The sequence below is a fragment of the Rhinoraja longicauda genome, chromosome 8 (genome assembly GCF_053455715.1).
Source record: "Rhinoraja longicauda isolate Sanriku21f chromosome 8, sRhiLon1.1, whole genome shotgun sequence".
NCBI lineage: Eukaryota > Metazoa > Chordata > Chondrichthyes > Rajiformes > Arhynchobatidae > Rhinoraja > Rhinoraja longicauda.
Genome location: NC_135960.1, coordinates 54434509 through 54455444, shown reverse-complemented (window position 1 = coordinate 54455444; position 20936 = coordinate 54434509). Strand labels below are relative to the sequence as shown.

The following is a 20936-nucleotide window of genomic DNA, read 5'->3' as shown; positions in this document are numbered from 1 at the left end:
TCACCACCCTATCTACCTGTGACACCACTATCCACCTGTGACACCAGCTTTTTGTTCTAATTGGGAAGTCTATCAGGGGTTCCAATGAACAGGCGAGTCAAAACCAAATTTGGATCATATCAGTATAGCCATTAATTGAATGAATGATGAAGACATGGCATGCCATTGGCCCACTTTTGCTCTTATAAGTGAAATACTCTGGTATGTTAGGATGTAAAGATGTAATTAAGTTTCAATCTTCAAGTTAGCAACTGATCCAGATTGAAATTTGTAACTTTTTTTTTTTAAAGGTCTGAAAAGAAAAAAACTACACTGCACAACAAAAATCCATCCTGGCAGCACCAGGTAAAACTGGGACGTTGAAAGTGTGAGGGGGTGAGAAAACTGATACATAAAAGTTAGCATCATTAACTCAGGGTGTCATCGATCAACTGGACTTTGACAACCTGCCTTCATTTTCCAGACATAGAAAATGTATAAATGGGTACATGGAAAAACAGTACTATATTTGTATCATTCAGAAAAATCTCTTTAAAATTATAATTGTACTGTAAAAAAACACGTTGAAATCTTAATTGCATTTTAATCTTAATTTTCTAGAATTGGTGTTTCATTTATGCCTTACAGTACACGGAATGATGATACGGTGGTAGAGTTGCTGCCTTATAGCGCTTGCAGCACCGGAGACCCAGGTTCGATCCCGACCATGGGTGCTGTCTGTGAGGAGTTTGTATGTTTTTTTATGTGATCTTCGGTTTCCTCCCATGCTCCAAAGACATACAGGTACGTAGGTTAATTGGCTTGGTGCATGTGTAAATTGTCCCTAGTGTGTGTAGGATAGAGTTAATGTACGTAGTGATCGCTAGTCAGCGCGGATTTGGTGGGCCAAAGTGCCTGTTTCCACACTTATCTCTAAACTAAAAATAAAACGAATCAAACCTCATTTCTTCCCACTCAAGAGTTTACGAGACCAAAAGATGGTCAAATTGTGGTAAGGAAAAACCTACATGCAAAGGATGTATGATTGGGATAGACACCAAGTACCTTAATTCCTCCCAACCTTATAATAAAAGAATGCAACAAATACATAGATTTATTTTCAATTTAAGCTACACATCGTTCTTCTCTATTGATGCTTTACCAACTCTCAGTTGTCACTCCCCCCCCAAAAACAGTAAGCATTAAAGAAAGATCCAGTGATACTGCAAATTTTAAAACCTGTTTTGTTCTTTAAATAAAACTGTCCAAATATTATAATGAATATTCCTTATATCTTCAAGCAATAGATATTGCAGCAGAATAATTTTCTTTAAAAACTGTTAGGAAATAAATTACCGGTCCCAAGGTACAGAGGTTTCAAATGATTCTCCTATAATGTAATAGTCCATGCCCAAATCCTAAAGAAATCACAAAGAAACTATGTTAGTCATAAGAACTCTTTTACTGTTTCGAAGCAATCACTTTAAAAATAACAATCAATATTTCCAATCAAAAATGTGAACTTGTAATTATGGAGTTTATTTTTCTAGGTTTACCAATATTCCACTGATAAGAGTGGTTGTATTCTAAGACTGTTATGGCAGGACATGTTATAGCTAAGAGACAGATAATTAATGTTGATAGAAACCAATGTAATCCATGAGGACAACATCTATAGTCATAGTCTGAAGTTTAAGCAATCACGACTTAGTGCTAGAATCAGATTACTATGATGCTCAAGAAGGGAAATAGTTATCTGTTTATAGTACCAGGAAAATGTTATACAATCACTTTGATTAAATGCTGCAGAATGTCATTCAAGAGATATTGCCTCGTATAGATAGGTTGGCATATCAGCAGGTACAAGGTTATTGCACCCCGTTTGAATGACTACAGAGACTGCAAATTAATTACCACACTGTAGTTTCGGTCATTCAAGTTGGGTGAGTTGAAAACAATGCAGTAATAAGAGAACCATGCTGTTGTCTGCAGCCATGTGCGAGTTTTTAATTTTCTGTTGCTTGCACAGTGTCATGGTTAAGGAAATGGAGGATGCAGAAATCAATGTAGGTTATGCCAGTATTCGTTATTTTTAAGTTTTTATTCATTTGTATAGATCAACTAATAAAAACTTAAAAATAACGCCCTACTCATCCCAATCAAAAAACAACTTTAGATTACAGGAAGAATTTGATGGAATCTTTTGTTTTTATGTTTATAGCATTCTTCAACTAATTGACACATCACAAAATCTTCGATATAGCTAGCAAGGTAAAACATGCAGACAATTCACTGTAACTTCACATCATCCCTTTACATTTTCAAACATCTGATGAAGGGTTTCAACCCAAAACAAAACCTATCCATGTTCTCCAGAGATGCTGCCTGACTCAGAGTTACTCCAGGACTTGATCTTTTCATTGTTGTCTATTGACATCAAGGAGATTGTCATGTTGAGTCCCTTAAAGGAAATGAAGAAACATAAATCGCCAGGAGCTGATTGGATCTATCTCAGGCCAATGAGAGGCAAGAAGGGAGCTTGTTGGAGCCATGGAGATCTTTGTATCATTTTGTTCCAGAGAAGTGGAGAATTGCCAAATATGCAGTGTTGCATTTTGGGAGGTCAAATGTCGTGGGAAATAAATAGTATACAGTAAATGGCAGGGCATTTGGAAGGGCTGCTATACAGAGGGATCTTAGGGTGCATCCAGAATCCTTTGAAAGTAGCATCACAAGAAGACAGGATGATAAAGGTGGCATAGCATGCTTGCCTTCAACACTTGGGCCATAGTGTACAAAGGTTTCATGTCATTTTGTAGCTGTATAAAACTTGTTTGTTCACATTTGGTGTTGTGTGCAGTTCTGGTCACCACAGAGACTTGGGAGAGGGTGCAGAAGAGGTTTACCAGAACGCTGCCTGGATTAGAGGGTATTTGCTTTAAGGAGAGGTTGAATAAACTTGGATTGATAAGGAAAGGTTGGATAAACTTGGATTGTTTCTCTGATGCAACGGAAGCCGAGCAGAGATCTGATCGGAGTTTTTGAAATTATACGGCATAGGCACAGCTAAGAAATAGCAAGGAGTAAAAAACATTGCTGGGAATTGTATACAGGCCCCAAAACAATGATAATGTTGTACAAACCATAAGATTTGATTTACTTGAGTAAATAATCAAATAGCAAACTCTGATGATCTTATAATTAATAGACTTTTCAGCAACATGAATATATATTATTTTATATAAAGATTGAAAGTGATCAAGTTCAACGTGAAATCAAGCTCCTAAACTTGAATAAAGCTGGACGATATGAAGCATGAATTGGCAATGGTAGATGGGGAAACTACATTAAAAAGGCAGAATAAGCAACTAATGACTAACATTTTTTAAATATTAGTTTGCATGCAACATTTATGCCTTGAAGGCAAAATGCCCAAAAACAAATTTGGCCAAGTGTGGCCCTTGAGAAGTTAGAGAGTACAAGCATTTTAGTTTGATCTAATAAAGTTGCCCAAAACAACACTAAGCCTGAGAATTGAAAATAAAAGCAGTGTTCAACAAGAGATCAAGGCATCATGAATGGGGAAAATAGAATATAAATGAAAAACAAAATTCTAAGAGTTTGCACAGAAGTTTAAAAAAAAGGTCTAAAGTTGATTTGGGTCCCTTACGGATTACACCAGAACAAATTATATTGGGGAATAAGGAAACAGAATAATTAAACAAATGTTTTATATCTCTTTGGAAAGTGTGGGAAATTTCCTGATAATGCTGGAGAATTACAGGTCTGCAGTAAATGACAAACTCAAAGAAATTGGCATTACAAAACTAGCATTGGGAAAATAATTATTCAAGTTTTTAAATCACCAAGAACCTGCACATAGGGTCTTTGAAAGAAGTAGTTATGGAGGTTGTCATCTTCCAAAATTCAGATTAGAGAATGGTTCCAGAGATTGAAATACTGGGGTATTTCAGAACAGACAGGAGGCAAAAGAAATCATTTCCGACAAAATAGATGTTTTGTCAATGATATCCTCACAAAGGAGTTAAACCTTGCAGTTCCAACTCCTCTATGAGAATATCACTGAAGAAACATCTATTTTTAACCACCCGCGTAGACTCCAGGACATGCTGTCAGTTTTGTAGTTTGTACAAAATGAAAATTGCCATACTTCAAACTCCAGCTACATCAACGTACCCGAATGTAAGCAATAACAAATGTTAGCATGTAGCCCCGTTGTCCATTATCTTCTCCAGCTGCCAGTCCTCTGAAATTCAAAAATAATTCATCTAAATATAAACAAGGCAACAGTCTATAGAAATCATTGTTATTCATTGATAATTTTGTCAGCACTTTTCTTTGCAGCATATTCACAATTCTTCGTTATTTGAACAAAAGATAATTTCAACTTGAAATAACTGTTCCTCTCTCCATAAAATTATACAAAATGCAGAACAGAGCAAGGATTTGGTTTTCTTTTGTATTTAACAACATACACACTATTTTGGGGATGAATTAAGCACCACTCTGTGCTTGCTGGACCAGATGCAGAGGAATAATCTTGCTGACTGCAGCAAGTAGCTATCCTGCAAGGCACTGCAAGGACAGTGTTGAATAGCCTCAGGTGACAGACTGCTGAGGAGATATTGTCAGTATAGCCTGACAGTCTTTGACAGGAAGTAAAGTCTCATCTTCTGTCAAAGCTGCCATGGGTTTGTAAAATTGTACTTTTTTTTACATCTCTCTTGACATTTGAAAACTTTAAATTGCTTTAAATAATTAAAGAAATTAAATACTGTAAAAGATATTTGGAAGCATCTACCGGGTATTCAGAACATGGAGATGGGAGATGGAGCAGAATCAGATTGACCGACTTCTGAAGTTCAACACTTGGACTTTCAGACTTTCAGCAGTCTGGGCATTGCTTACCTCAAATTATTGAATGCAGTAACATAAAAACATAGACAATAGGTGCAGGAGGAGGCTATTTAGCCCTTCGAGCCAGCACCACCATTCATTGTGATCATGGCTGATCGTCCACAATCAATAACCCGTGCCTGCCTTCTCCCCATATCCCTTGATTCCACTAGCCCCTAGAGCTCTATCTAACTCTCTCTTAAATCCATCCAGTGATTTGGCCACCACTGCCCTCTGTGGCAGAGAATTCCACAAATTCTCAACTCTCTGGTTGAAAAGGTTCCTTCTCACCTCAGTTTTAAATGGCCTCCCCTTTATTCTAAGACTGTGGCCCCTGGTTCTGGACTCGCCCAACATTGGGAACATTTTTCCTGCATCTAGCTTGTCCAGTCCTTTTATAATTTTATATGTTTCTATAAGATCCCCTCTCATCCTTCTAAACTCTAGTGAATACAAGCCTAGTCTTTTCAATCTTTCCTCATATGACAGTCCCGCCATCCCAGGGATCAATCTCGTGAACCTACGCTGCACTGCCTCAATTACAAGGATGCCCTTCCTCAAATTAGGAGACCAAAACTCTACACAATACTCCAGATGTGGTCTTACCAGGGCCCTATAGAGTTCACAGTCCCAGCAAAAAGGTTTTAACCTATTAACTTAAGTATTCCATGGAAATCATTTTAATCTACCTAGAATACACTAAAGGGCCTGTCCCACTTTAGGCGATTTTAAGGCGACTGTCAAAAGTCGTAGAAGATCGCCGAACTTTTCTTTTACTCGACGACAATGACCACGACAATGCCGAGTCAGGTCGAGATTACAGCGTCTTCGAAAACATCGCGAAATTCCAAAGCTGTTAATGCTTCTCCGGTGTCCTAATTTTCACTGAAATCACTGACAAGTCGGTAAGTACTTGAGAGTTTTGAACTATAACATCTTGTATGGGTTATTTAAAAACCAAGCATCACTGTAACAAGGCATAAACTGGATTTACTTCCAGTTTACTAATAGTTGTATTTTTTTTTTTTTTAAATTTAAGTGGTTAAGTGGATTTTTGTGAAAAGTGTGTGGGCATTCTTTGAAAATGTACGGGAGATGCATATCTTGTTTCTGGGTTGCATATCTGGGTTGGGAGACCACTTTAAATATAATGGCTGATGGCCATAAACATCGCAAAATTCCCACGCTTACCTGACCGTCAAACTGTCGCCTCCAATCTACCTGTCAAATGACCTGACGGTAAATAAATTGGTTAAACACAACCATTTTATGGTATTTTGAAATGACTTTACTTATTTTAATATAATGTGCTTCTAAATGCATCTAAAAGAACCTAGCAAACCTGGGGACAGCAGGCGACAGCGCCTGCAATAAGCAACGATACCTGAATGATTTCTCAGCGATGCGCTGAGATCCACTACAATTCTTGGAAGACTCCTCACGATCATGCCCGCGACACCCGGCGAGCTGTCAGCGACAGCCTAGTCGCCAGCAGTCACCTTAAAAATCGCCTAAAGTGGGACAGGCCCTTAACTGATTAGCAAACTGTCTTACCTATAGCATAGCAAATATTAAATTATTCAGGATTTTAAAAAGGAAATTAATTGTACAATTTCCCAAAGTGGATCAAAGGTACTTATAAATAGCCATGAACCCATGCCTCTCCCTACGGTTTAACATGCTGTGTTAAAAAAAATTGTTACAGAACCCTGAAGTCCAATTACATCATAGAAATCAATTCACAGATGCATATAGTTTTTTTCTAAATAATGCTTGACTTTAAATATATTTATGGGTCCCTATTATTTGGATGAAAATTATTAGCATCAACCTGAAAGCTAACTTCACTGTAAATGGAACAAAGAAAATCAAGTTTGAAACACTGCAGGCCAAGGTTTTTTTGGAGTCTTACCCAACTTTCGCAGCAATATCGTAAACATGCTTTTCTTGTTGAAGAACCTTTTCTCTGGTCCCTTCAAAAAGTAGGGTGGTTACACATAACTCATTGGGATCAAATCCCTTGAACTGTCAAGATAAAAGGAATCAATATCTTTAGCTAGAATTTGAAAATGCAAGATTAATTATGTATAAAACAGATAAATATTTTAATGGATTTTAGAATACACACCAGGCTTTGATTGCAAATTTATGCAAAAAAATAGTTTGAGAACATATCTGCAATGCACAAAAGTACAGACAGCAGAGACCAATAGAGGGTCAAAAGAGGACATGAAATGGAGCTACCAGGCAAAATAAAAGATGATCCTCAGACATTCTACAGGTATATTCATGCTGAAAAGGTAGCTAGGGAAAGATCAGGTCCCCTTAAAGAGCAACATGGCCAGTTTTATGTAGAACCACAAGAGACAGGGGAGAATATTAAATGAATACTTCTCATTCGTTTTTACTGAGATCATGGAAATTATGGCATTGAGGCATAGGAGTTGTGATGTATTAGATCAGATATGTTACCAAAGCGGGAGTATTGCCCGTTTTTAAAGCATGTCAGGGGTGGATAAATCCCCAAGGCCTGACCAAAGTGCTTCCTCTGACCTTGTGGGAAGATAGGGGGAAAATTGCAGAGGCCCTAAAGGAAAAGTTGCAGACTGGAGGGTGGCAAATGTTGCACTGTTATTTAAGATGGGCAGCACGAGACAAGCCAGGGAACTAGAAGCTGGTGAGCTTGATGTCAGTGGTGGGAAACTTGGGGGGGGATTCTTAGGGGCAGGATCTACCAGCATCTAGATAGGCACGGACTGAACACGATAGTCTGGATGGCTTTGTGCGTGGGAAATCATGCCTCACCAATCTCTTAAGTTTTATGAAGAGGTCACAACAGGATTGATGAGGGCAAGGCAGTGGACCAAGCTGCAACTAGTTCTCTTCCCCTCTTACAAATGGCCTTTTGCTATCCTACAGTCTATCTCTTGCACCGCATTACGAATGTAACACAAGTCGCAACTACATATAAGGCTCAAGTTAAATGAGTGTTCAACAATTACTTCCAGAAAGCAAAAATTCTAACTCAGCTGAATACCAGATTTGAATGGTATTAGGTAGAACTTTTTTATGGCTTGTGTTTGAACTAGGGAACAGAAATAAATAATTTGGTGAAATTAGCCAATTTGAATATGGGTAATTTGTCATCAAAAAACATAAACCGAACGACCTTCTGCAATAAACCATGTAGAGTTTCAAGGTGAGATTAGCTTGTAATCATCTTATTGTTCTCAATGCTAGTGGAAAAAACAGAAAATAATGCAGCCTGTGGGAAGGCATTGAATCACTGATTTATTTAGAATTTCTACATTACTCTAGGCAAACATGGAAATTTCAATGCTCAGAATTTCACGGAATAATGACGATGACGACTAGTTTAACCAACATTATTAATGGAAAACTCTGGTCAATCACCAACTGTTTTCCCAAGAGGAAATGCAGCTCATGATCGACTGGAGTCATGCTACTTAATCGGATTGATGATATCAACCATTTCTCTCATGTGAATTATGCATATTATCTAGAAGCAACCAAATTTGATTTTGTTAGGAAATAAGAGTCAGAGTCACACAGCTGAGAAACAGGCATTTCAGTCCACCACAGCCGCACTGACCGTCACGTGCTCATTCACACTAATCTAATCCCATTGTTCTTGCTACATCTCTACCTCCCCTCTTTGATTATCCAGCCACCTACCCTAACTGGAAGAGATTTTACAGTAGTCAATTTATCTGCAAGTCAGCTGATCTTTGGCCCATAGGAGGAAACCTGATCCTGAAGAAATACATTTGGTCACAGGAGAATGTGCAAAATCCACACAGGCAGTATAGAGATCAGAGTCAAATAGGGATTTGTGCTGCTGTAAAAATCAGCATTATCCACTGTCTCTCAATTTATATCTCTGGAAATAAAATATTCTAATGCTCAGCATTACTAAAGAAGAGACAGATGATTATTCAACTGGTAACCTGTACAATTTTGGGTAGCATTTGTAAACACAATAACGTGCATTATAAAATGAATAATTTTTAAAGTTTCAGAAGATGAGAAAACAATTTTTTTTCGAAAGGTAATGGAATATTATTTTCGCTGTAGAGTAACAACCAATAGCTTTATTCCTGCAAAGCATTGAATCGCAAACTTTTAGCTTTAATTGATTGAGTTTAGCATTTGAAGTCAGGAATCCTACATTAGTTTAATTTTCCAATACCACTGTTAAAAAATGAATCATTGAACAGCAGTACAAAAAGGCACACACTTCAGATTTTAAGGTACAAGGTCTATTTACAGAAACAATTGGATATAGTGCACCTTAAAATGGAGCAGCATCTGCAGTTATTTTCTTACATTAAAATGGAGGATGGTCAAATTCCAATAAGCAACTGACAATCCAAAGCAAGTTCTGAAAGTCTGAAATAATTTACCTCATCTCCCCAACATGGGTCATGCAATAATCCAGTCAAGACTATTTTGAACTAATCACGAGCAACTCAACATTAAATCGTTAAATTTTAATCTTCAATACTTTGGATATCAACATTGCATTAGTGATTTGGGAAGAAGCATATTCACACTTTATAAATCTGACAACATTTCCGACCACTGTTATTCAGGAAACAACCTAATTTTCTTGGAATAACCTCAAGCTTTGAGTAACTCACCCCTCCCCAAAAGAACTTTTAGCTTGCATTACCAAGATACTCCTACCTTACATTATCATTCAAACTTTTATCGTTAAGAAAAATAAATTAAATATACCTTGGTAATGTAGAATTTTTTCAGTCCATCCAAAAATGAAGTAAAAATGGAGGCCACCTGTGGTTTCAGTGCATGCCCTAGTTTGAAACAAAAATTGTAAAAGCTCTTTTTTGATTTTTTTTTGTGAGTATTTCTTTGAATTTTACATAAACCAAAGGAGGTTGATAATTTGATGGAATCACTGTTTATATAAATTGTGACAATGCTACCCAACAGCATTAAATATAGTAAATGACACAAAATAAGAGCAAATGGAAGAGTTATCAAAACCATCATTAAAGCAAGCATTACAAACTTACAAGCAGCCTGCCTCGCAACTTTTAAAGAACTATTCAGAGTGATGCAACTCATAGAGTAGCCGTCTCACAGCATCAAAGACCCAGGTTTGATCCTAACCTCTGGTGCCATCTATGTAGAGTTTGCATGATCTCCCCGCATCAGTCTCCTCCCACATCCCAAAGATGCGGTGGTTTATAATTATGAACGAGTGATCGATGGTTGGCGTGGACTTTGTGGGTCAAAGGGACAGTTTCCAATCTGTACCTTTCCAACAATTCAAATGATCAAATATTCCCAGATCCCTGTTCATGCACACGTTTTAGAATTATCATATCATATCATATCATATCATATATATACAGCCGGAAACAGGCCTTTTCGGCCCTCCAAGTCCGTACCGCCCAGTGATCCCCGCACATTAACACTATCCTACACCCACTAGGGACATTTTTTTTTAAACATTTTACCCAGCCAATTAACCTACATACCTGTACGTCTTTGGAGTGTGGGAGGAAACCGAAGATCTCGGAGAAAACCCACGCAGGTCACGGGGAGAACGTACAAACTCCTTACAGTGCAGCACCCGTAGTCAGGATCGAACCTGAGTCTCCGGCGCTGCATTCGCTGTAAAGCAGCAACTCTACCGCTGCGCTACCGTGCAGTTATAACTTCTAATTTATTTTTCCTCCTCCCATTCTTCCTCGCAAAATATAATTCTTCACATTTCTCATCAATACATGTATCCGCTCCCTATCCATACAATCCACTACCCTGTAAATATAATCTTGACATTATTAGAATTCTCACAGCTCTCTTCACCATGCTTGGTGTCACCTGAAAATTTGGAAATGGTGGCCTGAACATTCGCCAAAATCATTAATAAATTCCAAATAAGCAATGGGTCTAGTCATCCCCAGGATATCCCACTGCCTTCTTTCCTCCAGAATGAAAAAAATCGCCTTTCATTGCCTCAGTTTCCTGTTGTTTAGTCTCTTTCCTGTCGATGTATTCTGTTAGTTCATTTTATTCCAAGATCTTTAATCTTAACTAGACCAAGTGGACCCGTTGGGCCCAAACCTCTCCTGCATTGGTGCAGCACCCTCTCCTCCACCTCCCTCTCTCCTCCACCTCCCTCCCTCCACCACCCACCCACCCTCCCTCCACCACCCACCCACCCTCCCTCCACCACCCACCCACCCTCCACCACCCACCCACCCCCCACCACCCTCCTTCCACCACCATCTTCCTTCTCCCTCCCCCCTTCCATTTTTTTGGATTCCCTTCCATTTGTTGCCCATCTTTTCTAACTCATTTGCCTCTCTCAGAGCAACATAATGGTGCAGCTAGTAGAGCTCCTACCTCACAGCACAAGCACCTGGGTTCACTCCTGACCTCTGGTCCTGTCTGTGTAATTTGTACGTAAACCCCCTAAGTGTGTGGGTTTCCTCCCACGTTCCAAGGATGTGCCTATTGGTAGATTATTTGACCACTTTAAATTGCTCTGAGTGGCGAGTGGTAGGCTCGGGGAGAAATTGATGGGAATGTGGGGAGAATAACAGTGGATTAGTATAATGGGTAGTTGATGGTCAGCGGGAATTTGGTGGGCAGATGGCCTGTTTCCACGCTATGTTTCTGACTCACTTCATTTTTAGTTGCTTAATTGTTTTCTGTAAATCGCCTGGTTGCCTCATGTTTACAATCTAGTATCCACCATACACTCTTCCGCTCTATTTTAGGTCACCCATAAAACGTTGCCATGAGGTTCCCTTGTATTTTACTTCACATGAATGGTGTGGACTTCAGGTGAAACATCTCCACCTTAAAGCTTAATTATTCAATTATACTTTTGCTTACAAACCACGATTGTAATTTGCCCATGATAGATCTGATATCACCCCACTGAAAGTGCCACTTGTCCAATTGAGTATTTTCATTTCAGAGAGGTCTGTATTTTTTTCCACAGCTGTTCTAAACATTATTACGATTGCTGTTTGTCTGATGTTCCTCTCTCCCTGCTGGATGATATTCTCTCTTTGGCAAATTTTAATTCTGTCAAGTCTCAGTTCGGTTTGATTCAAGACATTATAGTACAACTCCTCAGCAAATAAAGCAATCCACACCTGCATGCAGCAGACAACATTCAGGCATGTTAATAAGTGATATTTGCAGCACAAAAAAGCTCATCTCCAAAGCTAGTCAGAGAGGCAATGGAATATTCTATTTGCTTGGCTAAGTGGACCTTCAATAGCACAAGCTTGACATTACCCAAGACAAAGCAGCCTGCTTGATCCATCCATCTACCAGCACAATGCATACCTTAACATAAAGCACTGTTTATTTACTTTTCTTTACTCAAGCAAGATTCTCCAAACCCGCAACCTCTACGACAAAGGATGAGAAAGGCTTCAGGCATACCATCCTTAGAAATGATTTCTTCTTTACCAGTCTAAATCTCCCTCCCCAACTGCACTTTGGGAATATCATCACCAGACGAACCACTGGGATAACTCACCGACCTTCAAAGGGGCATCTACAGATGGTCAATAAATGTTAGCCTTGTCAGCCATAAAGATTCAAAAAAACAAAGAAAATTAAATACCTGGTCATTTATTATGGGAAAAGAATAATTTGGAAAGTAATAGGATTGAGAAGAGAGAACATGAATGCCTGAAGGGGAAATCAGATTTGATAAATTTGTTTTTTTTTAGGTTATAATGAACAAATAAATTAGGTCAACCAAATGTTGAATATCTGGGCTTTCAGTAGGCCTTCAATAATGTGCCATACGAGAGACTTTTGTCCAATGGATTTGTCAATTATTTACATGCTAAAAAAAGATTTGATTCTGTATTTCTAATGTGTCAAGTCAGATTGACTTGTTCATAAAATAATTCTATCAATTTTAGGGAAATGAGTGATTGGCTTAGAGTTTTCACTTTGTGCCAACGTTCTTTGAGTTTAGACTTTAGAGATACAGTGTAGGAACAGGCCCTTTGGCCCATTGAGTCCGTGCCGACCAGCAATCACCCAGTAAATTATCACTATCCTCCACAAATGCAATGGATTTGGTACCCATGATTTCCGGATACATGTTGGGGAACCCAATGCTACCTCCATCTCAAACATCTCCTTCCTTGGGTGGGAAAATAAAACATGCACATAACATTCCATAGGTTACACACATATATAAATGGAGCAAAACATCCTGACTACGGGTGACTACAATCCTGATTATGGGTGCTGTCTGTACAGAGTTTGTACGTTCTCCATGTGACCCGTAGGATTTCTCCAGATATTCCGATTTCCTTCCACACTCTAAAGACGTAAAGGTTTGAAGGTTAATTGGCTTCGGTAAAAATTGTAAATTGTAAATTGTCTCCAGTGTGTAAGATAGTGCTAGTGAACAGGTCGGCGAGGACTCAGTGGGTGCTGTATTTCTAAACTAAAATCGAAGGCCATTTACACCTCAGTCATTCTCTCTTCTCCCCTCCCCCATCAGGCAGAAGATTGACCACAGCCACCAGATGCAGGAACAGTTCCTTCCCTACTCTTACAGACTAATGAGCTCTCATAAGCTAAGCTCTCATAATCAGTTGATCTCGATCGCTCAACCTCTCTCATTTTTAATCTGCATTTTCTTTGTATCTTCAATGCTCACTGGCCAGTAGTTCCAGGTTTGTCCTTGTAGCCCAGGGGTGTCAAACTACCGGCTCGTGGGCCACATCTAGCCTGCGAAGGGGTCCGATCCGCCCCGCGGGATGATTCTATTGTCTTCTTTCTCCCTGTAACCTAATCAAGACCTATCAATCTCTGTCTCAAAAAATACCCAATGTTCTGGCCTCCACCGCTGTCTGTAGCAAGGAATTCCAGATTCACTACCCATTCCTTCTCATCCCCATGTTGAATGTATGACCTTTTATTCTGATGCTGTGACCTCTGGTCCTAGACTCTCCTATTACTGGAAACATTATTTCCACATCCACTCTATCTAGGGCCTAGATACCAATCATAAAAGTAATGTTTGCTCGGCAATCTTCTTCATAAGAAAATAAATTCGTAAAGTGAAACACTTTGTAGTTATAGCAGAGACTGAGGCACATGAGTGCAGGTTGAAAACATGAAGGCAAAGAAAGCTGTGGGAGCACGCTCGCATGCGTTTACGCATGCACAACTTATCCGGCCTGCATGAAGTCGCATTTTGCCCATTACGGCCCGTGACCTAAAATGAGTTTGACACCCCTGTTGTAGCCCTTATGGTACAGCAATTTCTTCCCTCGCATGCCACAGCATTCTTGGATCTACCTAGACTTTACATGCCTCAAGATCGTAATTATGCATATAAAAAAATATTTTTTCTACGATGCACAAACTTTGCAAAGATCAAACATTTTCCCACTTTAAAATACTGCACTGAACCAGACCCCTTGATTTTTAATACGATGGATTTTCTAAACTTTTTTGACTGCTTTAAATTACAACATACATTTAAACAAACCTGAATTTCTAAAAAATATTCCAAGGATTATTTTGTATTTACAAGCTGGGTGGCAGTGTGAACTATGAGGAGGATGCTTTGAGGATGCAGGGTGACCTGGACAAGTTGTGAGAGTGGGCAGATGCATGGCAGATGCCGTTTAATGTGGATAAATGGGAGGTTATCCACTTTGGTGGAAAGAACAGGAAGGCAGATTATTATCTGAATGGTGTCAAGTCAGGAAATGGGGAAGTACAAAGAGATCTGGGTGTCCTTGTTCATCAGTCACTTAAAGTTAGCATGCAGGTACAGTAGGCAGTGAAGAAAGCTAACGGCATGTTGACCTTTATGACAAGAGGAGTTGAGTATAAGAGCAAAGAGGTCCTTCTGCAGTTGTACAGGGCCCTAGTGAGACCGCACCTGGAGTTTTGGTCTCCAAATTTGAGGAAGGATATTCTTGCTATTGAGGGCGTGCAGCGTAGGTTCACTAGGTTAACTCCCGGAATGGCAGGACTGTCGAATGTTGAAAAACTGGAGCGACTAGGCTTGTCTACTCTGGAATTTAGATGGATGAGAAGGGATCTTATTGAAACATATAAGCTTATTAAGGGATTGGACACATGAGAGGCAGGAAACATGTTCCCAATGTTGGGGGAGTCCAGAACCAGGGGCCACAGTTTAAGAATAAGGGGTAGGCCATTTAGAACGGAGATGAGGAAAACCTTTTTCAGTCATATTGTAAATCTGTGGAATTCTCTGCCTCAGAAGGCAGTGGAGGCCAATTCTCTGGATGCTTTCAAGAGAGAGTAGATCGAGCTCTTAAAAATAGCAGAGTCAGGGGGTATTGGGAGAAGGCAAGAACGGGGTACTGATTGTGAATGATCAGCCATGATCACATTGAATGGCGGTGCTGGCTCAAAGGGCCGAATGGCCTACTCCTGCACCTATTCTCTATTATGAATGGAATTCAAGTCGCCCCAATGTGGATTCAAATGTAAATTGATATTACAGAAGTTGTGACAATCATTTGCCATTCAGCCCTCCAGACAAGACTCAATGTAAGATTGTAACATCGTTCCATACAAAGTCTTACATTTTGGGACAAAAGGCTCAAACAGGGAAAAGCTCACTCTAGCAATTTTGATAATAATGATAGTTAGTAGCCTTTTTATTAAATGACAATTTTGCCCCTAGGTTTGTGTTTAAAATGAGGCCACTGATATCGCGCTTGTATTGATAGATCTGATAATGTCATTAACATGGTAGTCTATGGCTGATACCATCTTAATGTTATTTAGCATAGCACTAGCATAGCAGATTTGCTGCACATCCACAAATAAACAAAATTAAAAATTAAGCATTTACTAATCCATTACTATTTTAAAAAACTATAATTGATATTTCCTTACCAAACTGGAACTGTGTATTATCCATTAGACGAATTGACGCAGGAGCACATCGCTGCAAGAGAAAAACAAATGAATTTTATGATGCTGAAAACTAAAGATTGGATTTGCAAGGGAGGATATTTCAGCTGCCAAATTTGCAACAATTTAACTTGACGATATTTCAGTAAATTTAATGTCACCCAAGTTTATGAAAGCCCAACAACTCAAAAGATAGAAGGCTTTGGATTAATATAGCACCTGGCATCTCTATTACAGAACCTCTCCCAACACGCCTGTGTATTCCCCATGGTATTCAGTTTTCTCCCCACTGCTCGGGGACGTTTGGGTTGCTGGCCCACAATGGATTGCCCTCCGTGTGGCTGAGAGGAGTTTGGGCGGAGAGTTGATGGGAATGTGAGGGCCAAAAATAACAGGTCGATGTGCAAGTGTAAATGGGTTTATGATGGCTGAAGCAGATCCTGTCGGCAGAGTGAGCTATTACGGTGCTGTGTCATTTAATGACATGTAAATTTTGCAGTGACATCTACATTGATAAGATGGAAGCCAATTTGTACACAGCAAGATCTCAAAAAGAGAGGCAAGAGACAGCAGATTCTGGAATCGTGAGCAAAACAGAGCTTGGGGAACTCAGCAGGCCAGGCAGCATCTATGGAAGGAAAAGGGCAGACGATGTTTTGGGTCGGGCCCTGCAGACCAAATCTCACAAGAAACCTTTTTTCCATTTAGTAAGTCTCTCAACTTAGAATAGAGATCTAATAGAATGGACCAATTGTAATGGCTGGGAGTGGATCGCCTTCTTAGACCTGCATATAAAGACTTGCCTTGCTCCAGCGCCATTTTGCCTTACACTGACTTGCACTTAGGCTCCCACTCAGGTTCTGAGATAGCTGAGGTGCACCAAAAGTAGAGTCTCAAAGTTCCAGTCCCATCCCCAAACATCCTTTTCTACTTTGAGCAGCCATGGAACAGACACTGGCCAGGAGTCAGGAGAAATGTTCCATTCCTTCAAGGATTTGTCAAGCATAATCCTGGAATGCTTTCCTTTGTCCACTTAGTAACCTCTTTCCATGACATCCTTAGAAGTGTACATGATCCCGAGTGGCATGGGTAGGGTGAACGTTCAGTCTTTTTCATTGGGTTGGAATAGGCTTATAGTTAGAGGTGAGAAACTTAATAGGGGCCCCAGTGGCAACTAGGGGTGCTCAGTGTCTAGAATGAAGAGTCAAAATTAAGACTTTTTAAAATCATTGGGACAGATATGGATCGGAATGGTTTAGAGGGCTATGGGCCAAATGAAAGCAAATGGGACTGGCCCAGTATGCCCACTTGATCGGCATGGACAAGGTGGGCTGAAGTGCCTGTTTCTGTAGTGTATAGCTCTACAACTATGACTCTAAACCTCGAATAGATTGTGAAAGGCAACAAGACCCAACATTAAAAATTAATGAATAATTTTAAATTAATCTTTTTCAATATAGATGCACTCCCAGCTTATATTTCAATTAATTAGAAATCTACAGCAAGCAAACAGGCCTTTTGGCCCAACTCGTCAATGCGGATTAAGTTGCCTAATTGAGTTAGTCCTAGTTGCATGCACCTTGTGCATATCCTACAAACCTTTCCCATGTATCTGTCCAAGTGTCTTTTAAATGCTACCACCTTTTACCACCTTCTCTGGTAGCTTCTTCCATGTACGCACTACCTTCTGTGTAACAAAAGCTGCCCTTAATTCCTTTAAAATCTGTCCCCTCTCACCTTAAACCAATGCTCTCTAGTTTTAGACTCTCCTACCCTGGGGAAAGATCAAGGCTATGCCCCTTATGATTTTGATATACCTTGATAATCCTTCAGCCTCCTAAACTCCAGGGATTAAGACCCAGTTTATCTAGCCTTTCCTTACAACTCAAACCTTTCAGGCCCAGTAACATCATAGACCTTTTAACCAGCATAATAACATAATTTCTATAGCTGAACCGCCAGATCTATACAGTAATCCAAAAGTTGGCTTACCAATATCTTGTGCAGCCTTAACATGATATTCCAACTCCTACACTCAATACCCTTACCGATGAAGGTAAGCACACCAAACATCTTCTTCACCATCCTGTCCAACTGTGTCACAACCTTCAAGGAATTATGTACCTGCATCCCTAGGTTTCTCTGCTGTACAACATTATTCTATGTAGATTATGTAATTATGTACACCTGTTAGATAATTAGGGGATCTAAATCACACCACTTGTCACCCTCACCACCTGCCCATAGTTCTTGTCACAAACTCTCCTGCTGAACCACATTAACTTTACACCGAGATTTAAATTAGTCATCTCATAACATTACTTTACTCGGGTCTAATTTAATAATGCCTGACAACTGAAGCACTCGTTTGAACCCATTCTTGCGGTTCTGATCTGAGTCAACCGAAAGTTTCAAAGAGGCTTTTGTTGACAGAGGATAAGTCATAGAGTCAGACCTGATATATGGAATACTAATATATTTGTTGCAATCCAATTCAATATAGAACCTGACTCAATTTGCTGAATGGCATTCACAATTCCCCTTTCTAATACAAAATTATTTGGGGCTTTTTTTGCAGAAATGGCTATATCTGAGCTTTTATTCGAGCAAAACTATGTTATAAAAAATGTTCTTCTTAATCTTAGTGAGAAATATGTGACCATCAAAATAAACATTCATACATGTTTCAAAGGAAAATAAGGATTACATGATTATCAGTTTAAACATTACGCAAAAAAATTCTGCAAATAGATTTTTTTTAAATCTTAAACAATCTCGAGGCAGATTTAGCTACCATCCCATTTGGGAATTTTAATGTGGCCATCATTGCAAGATTCACAAGAGACCATTTATCAGCTCATCCGTTATAACTTTGTACAGCTGCACAAGACCAAAGATAAATCATAACAAGTTGTCACAGAGTAAACTAAGAATGGATTCAACACATGGTCAACATACAAGTGCTAAGTTACTGTAGGATTTCTGCTTAAAGTCTTAGTTACTAATAATTACTGATATTTTAATGTGTTTACATGTCACGATATCCACTTGCAAACAGAAATTAAAATATTATTTCTACATTCATTAGTTTCAATTGTACTGTTCTACGTATAAACAGATTTTTATTGAGGGATTGCTAAAGTGCCTGATAGGCATGAGTGAAGAGACTAGAATTACCTGCCGTGCTACCTCTCGTAAACAGGCCACACCACTTTCAAAGTCTGGAAACACAATGGAGCCGTATTTCTGATATTCAGGCAAAGATCTTATTTTTATTGTGACCTCTGTAACTACACCGAGCGTTCCTGAAAAGAGGGAAAATAATCTGATTTAGGTAACATGGTACAGAAAGGCCTAAAATCTATGGTCAGCAGCAGTGATGGCACTTCACAATTCCTTAGCGTCCAAAAATTCTCCCTACTTATAATCTGTGAAGGCAAATTCCCTTTCAAAGTCTGATTGCTATCGCTGCATGGGGGTTCTGGTGCACATCAACTACATAGCTTTAATTATGATTGAAACGTCACCAAAAATGGACATTGACTTCATGTAACCAAGTAGAAATGTTCATAATATTTTATGGTTGTATCTGAAATCCACAACAGTTCAAGTTTCAGAGAAATAACTGTCATGATTATTACAACAAAATCAGGACAAGGTCACTGTGCACAATACATTAACCAACTTCCAGATAGTATATGAACATAGATGTATAAGTGATATATACATTATATGCAGATATACAAGACTACCAACCTCTCCAATAAGAGGTCACCGAGCCAAAACTAACTCCATAAATGCTGTTGGACTTGCCGAATATTCCTCGCACTGTTTTTCATCTTTCCAATAGAACTTTTGCTATTTTAAATACCAACACCAATGTATAACATCAAACAATAAAACTATTGCGCATTGTGCAAAAAGCATCACCTCAATTGCCATTTATAAACAAATACCGTGCCCTCCATAATGTTTGGGACAAAGACCCATCATTTATTTATTTGGCTCTATACTCCACAATTTGAGATTTGTAATAGAAAAAAAATCACATGTGGTTAAAGTGCACATTGTCAGATTTTAATAAAGGCCATTTTTATACATTTTGGTTTCACCATGTAGAAATTACAGCAGTGTTTATACATAGTCCCCCCATTTCAGGGCATCATGTTTAGGACACAGCAATGTTATGTAAATGAAAGTAGTCATGTTTAGTATTTTGTTGCTTCTCCTTTGCATGCAATGACTGTTTGAAGTCTGCGATTCACGGACATCACCAGTTGCTGGGTGTCTTCTCTGGTGATGCTCTGCCCGGCCTGTATTGCAGTCATCTTTAGCTTGTTTGTTTTGGGGGCTAGTCCTCTTCAGTTTTCTCTTCAGCATATAAAAGGCATGGTCAATTGGGTTCAGATCAGGTGATTGACTTGGCTAATCAAGAATTGACCATTTTTTAAGCTTTGAAAAACTCTTTTGTTGCTTTAGCATTTGGTATTATGGTTTTGCTGTAGAATGAACTGCTGGCCAATGAGTTTTGAGGCATTTGTTTGAACTTGAGCAGATGGGATGTGTCTATACACTTTAGAATTCATTATGCTACTATCATCAGCAGTTGATTATGAAGATGTGAGCCAGTACCTTCAGCAGCAATACATGCCCAGGCCATAACACCCCCATCACCGTGTTTCACAGATGAGGTGGTACGCTTTGGATCTTGGGCAGTTCCTTCTCTCCTCCATACTTTGCTCTGATATAAGTTAATCTTCGTCTCATCTGTCCACAAGACCTTTTTCCAGAATTGTGGTTGCTCTTAAGTACTTCTTGACAAACTGTAACCTGGCAATCCTAATTTTGCGGCTAACCAGTGGTTTGCATCTTGCAGTGTAGCCTCTGTATTTCTGTTCATGACGTTTTCTGCAGACTGTGGTCATTGACAAATCCACACCTAATTCCTGAAGAGTGTTTCTGATCTGTCGGACAGGTGTTTGGGGATTTTTCTTTATTAGAGAGAGAATTCTTCTGCCATCAGCAGTGGAGGTCTTCCTTGGCCTGTCAGTCCCTTTGCAATTAGTAAGCTCACCAGTGCTTTCTTTCTTCTCAATGATGTT

General features: G+C 39.2%; 1 protein-coding gene across 1 annotated transcript in view; it reads right to left on the bottom strand.

The window, feature by feature from the left end:
* The window catches only part of agps (alkylglycerone phosphate synthase), a 95103-nt gene that overhangs the window by 16520 nt on the left and 57647 nt on the right, over positions 1 to 20936 (bottom strand). Inside the window, exons 11-16 of the mRNA XM_078403997.1 lie at positions 19012 to 19139; positions 15817 to 15868; positions 9655 to 9731; positions 6809 to 6921; positions 4177 to 4246; positions 1336 to 1397 (exon numbers count right to left, since the gene is read on the bottom strand). Of these exons, the coding sequence (XP_078260123.1) occupies positions 1336 to 1397; positions 4177 to 4246; positions 6809 to 6921; positions 9655 to 9731; positions 15817 to 15868; positions 19012 to 19139 (502 nt within the window). The remainder of the gene's footprint in view (positions 1 to 1335; positions 1398 to 4176; positions 4247 to 6808; positions 6922 to 9654; positions 9732 to 15816; positions 15869 to 19011; positions 19140 to 20936) is intronic.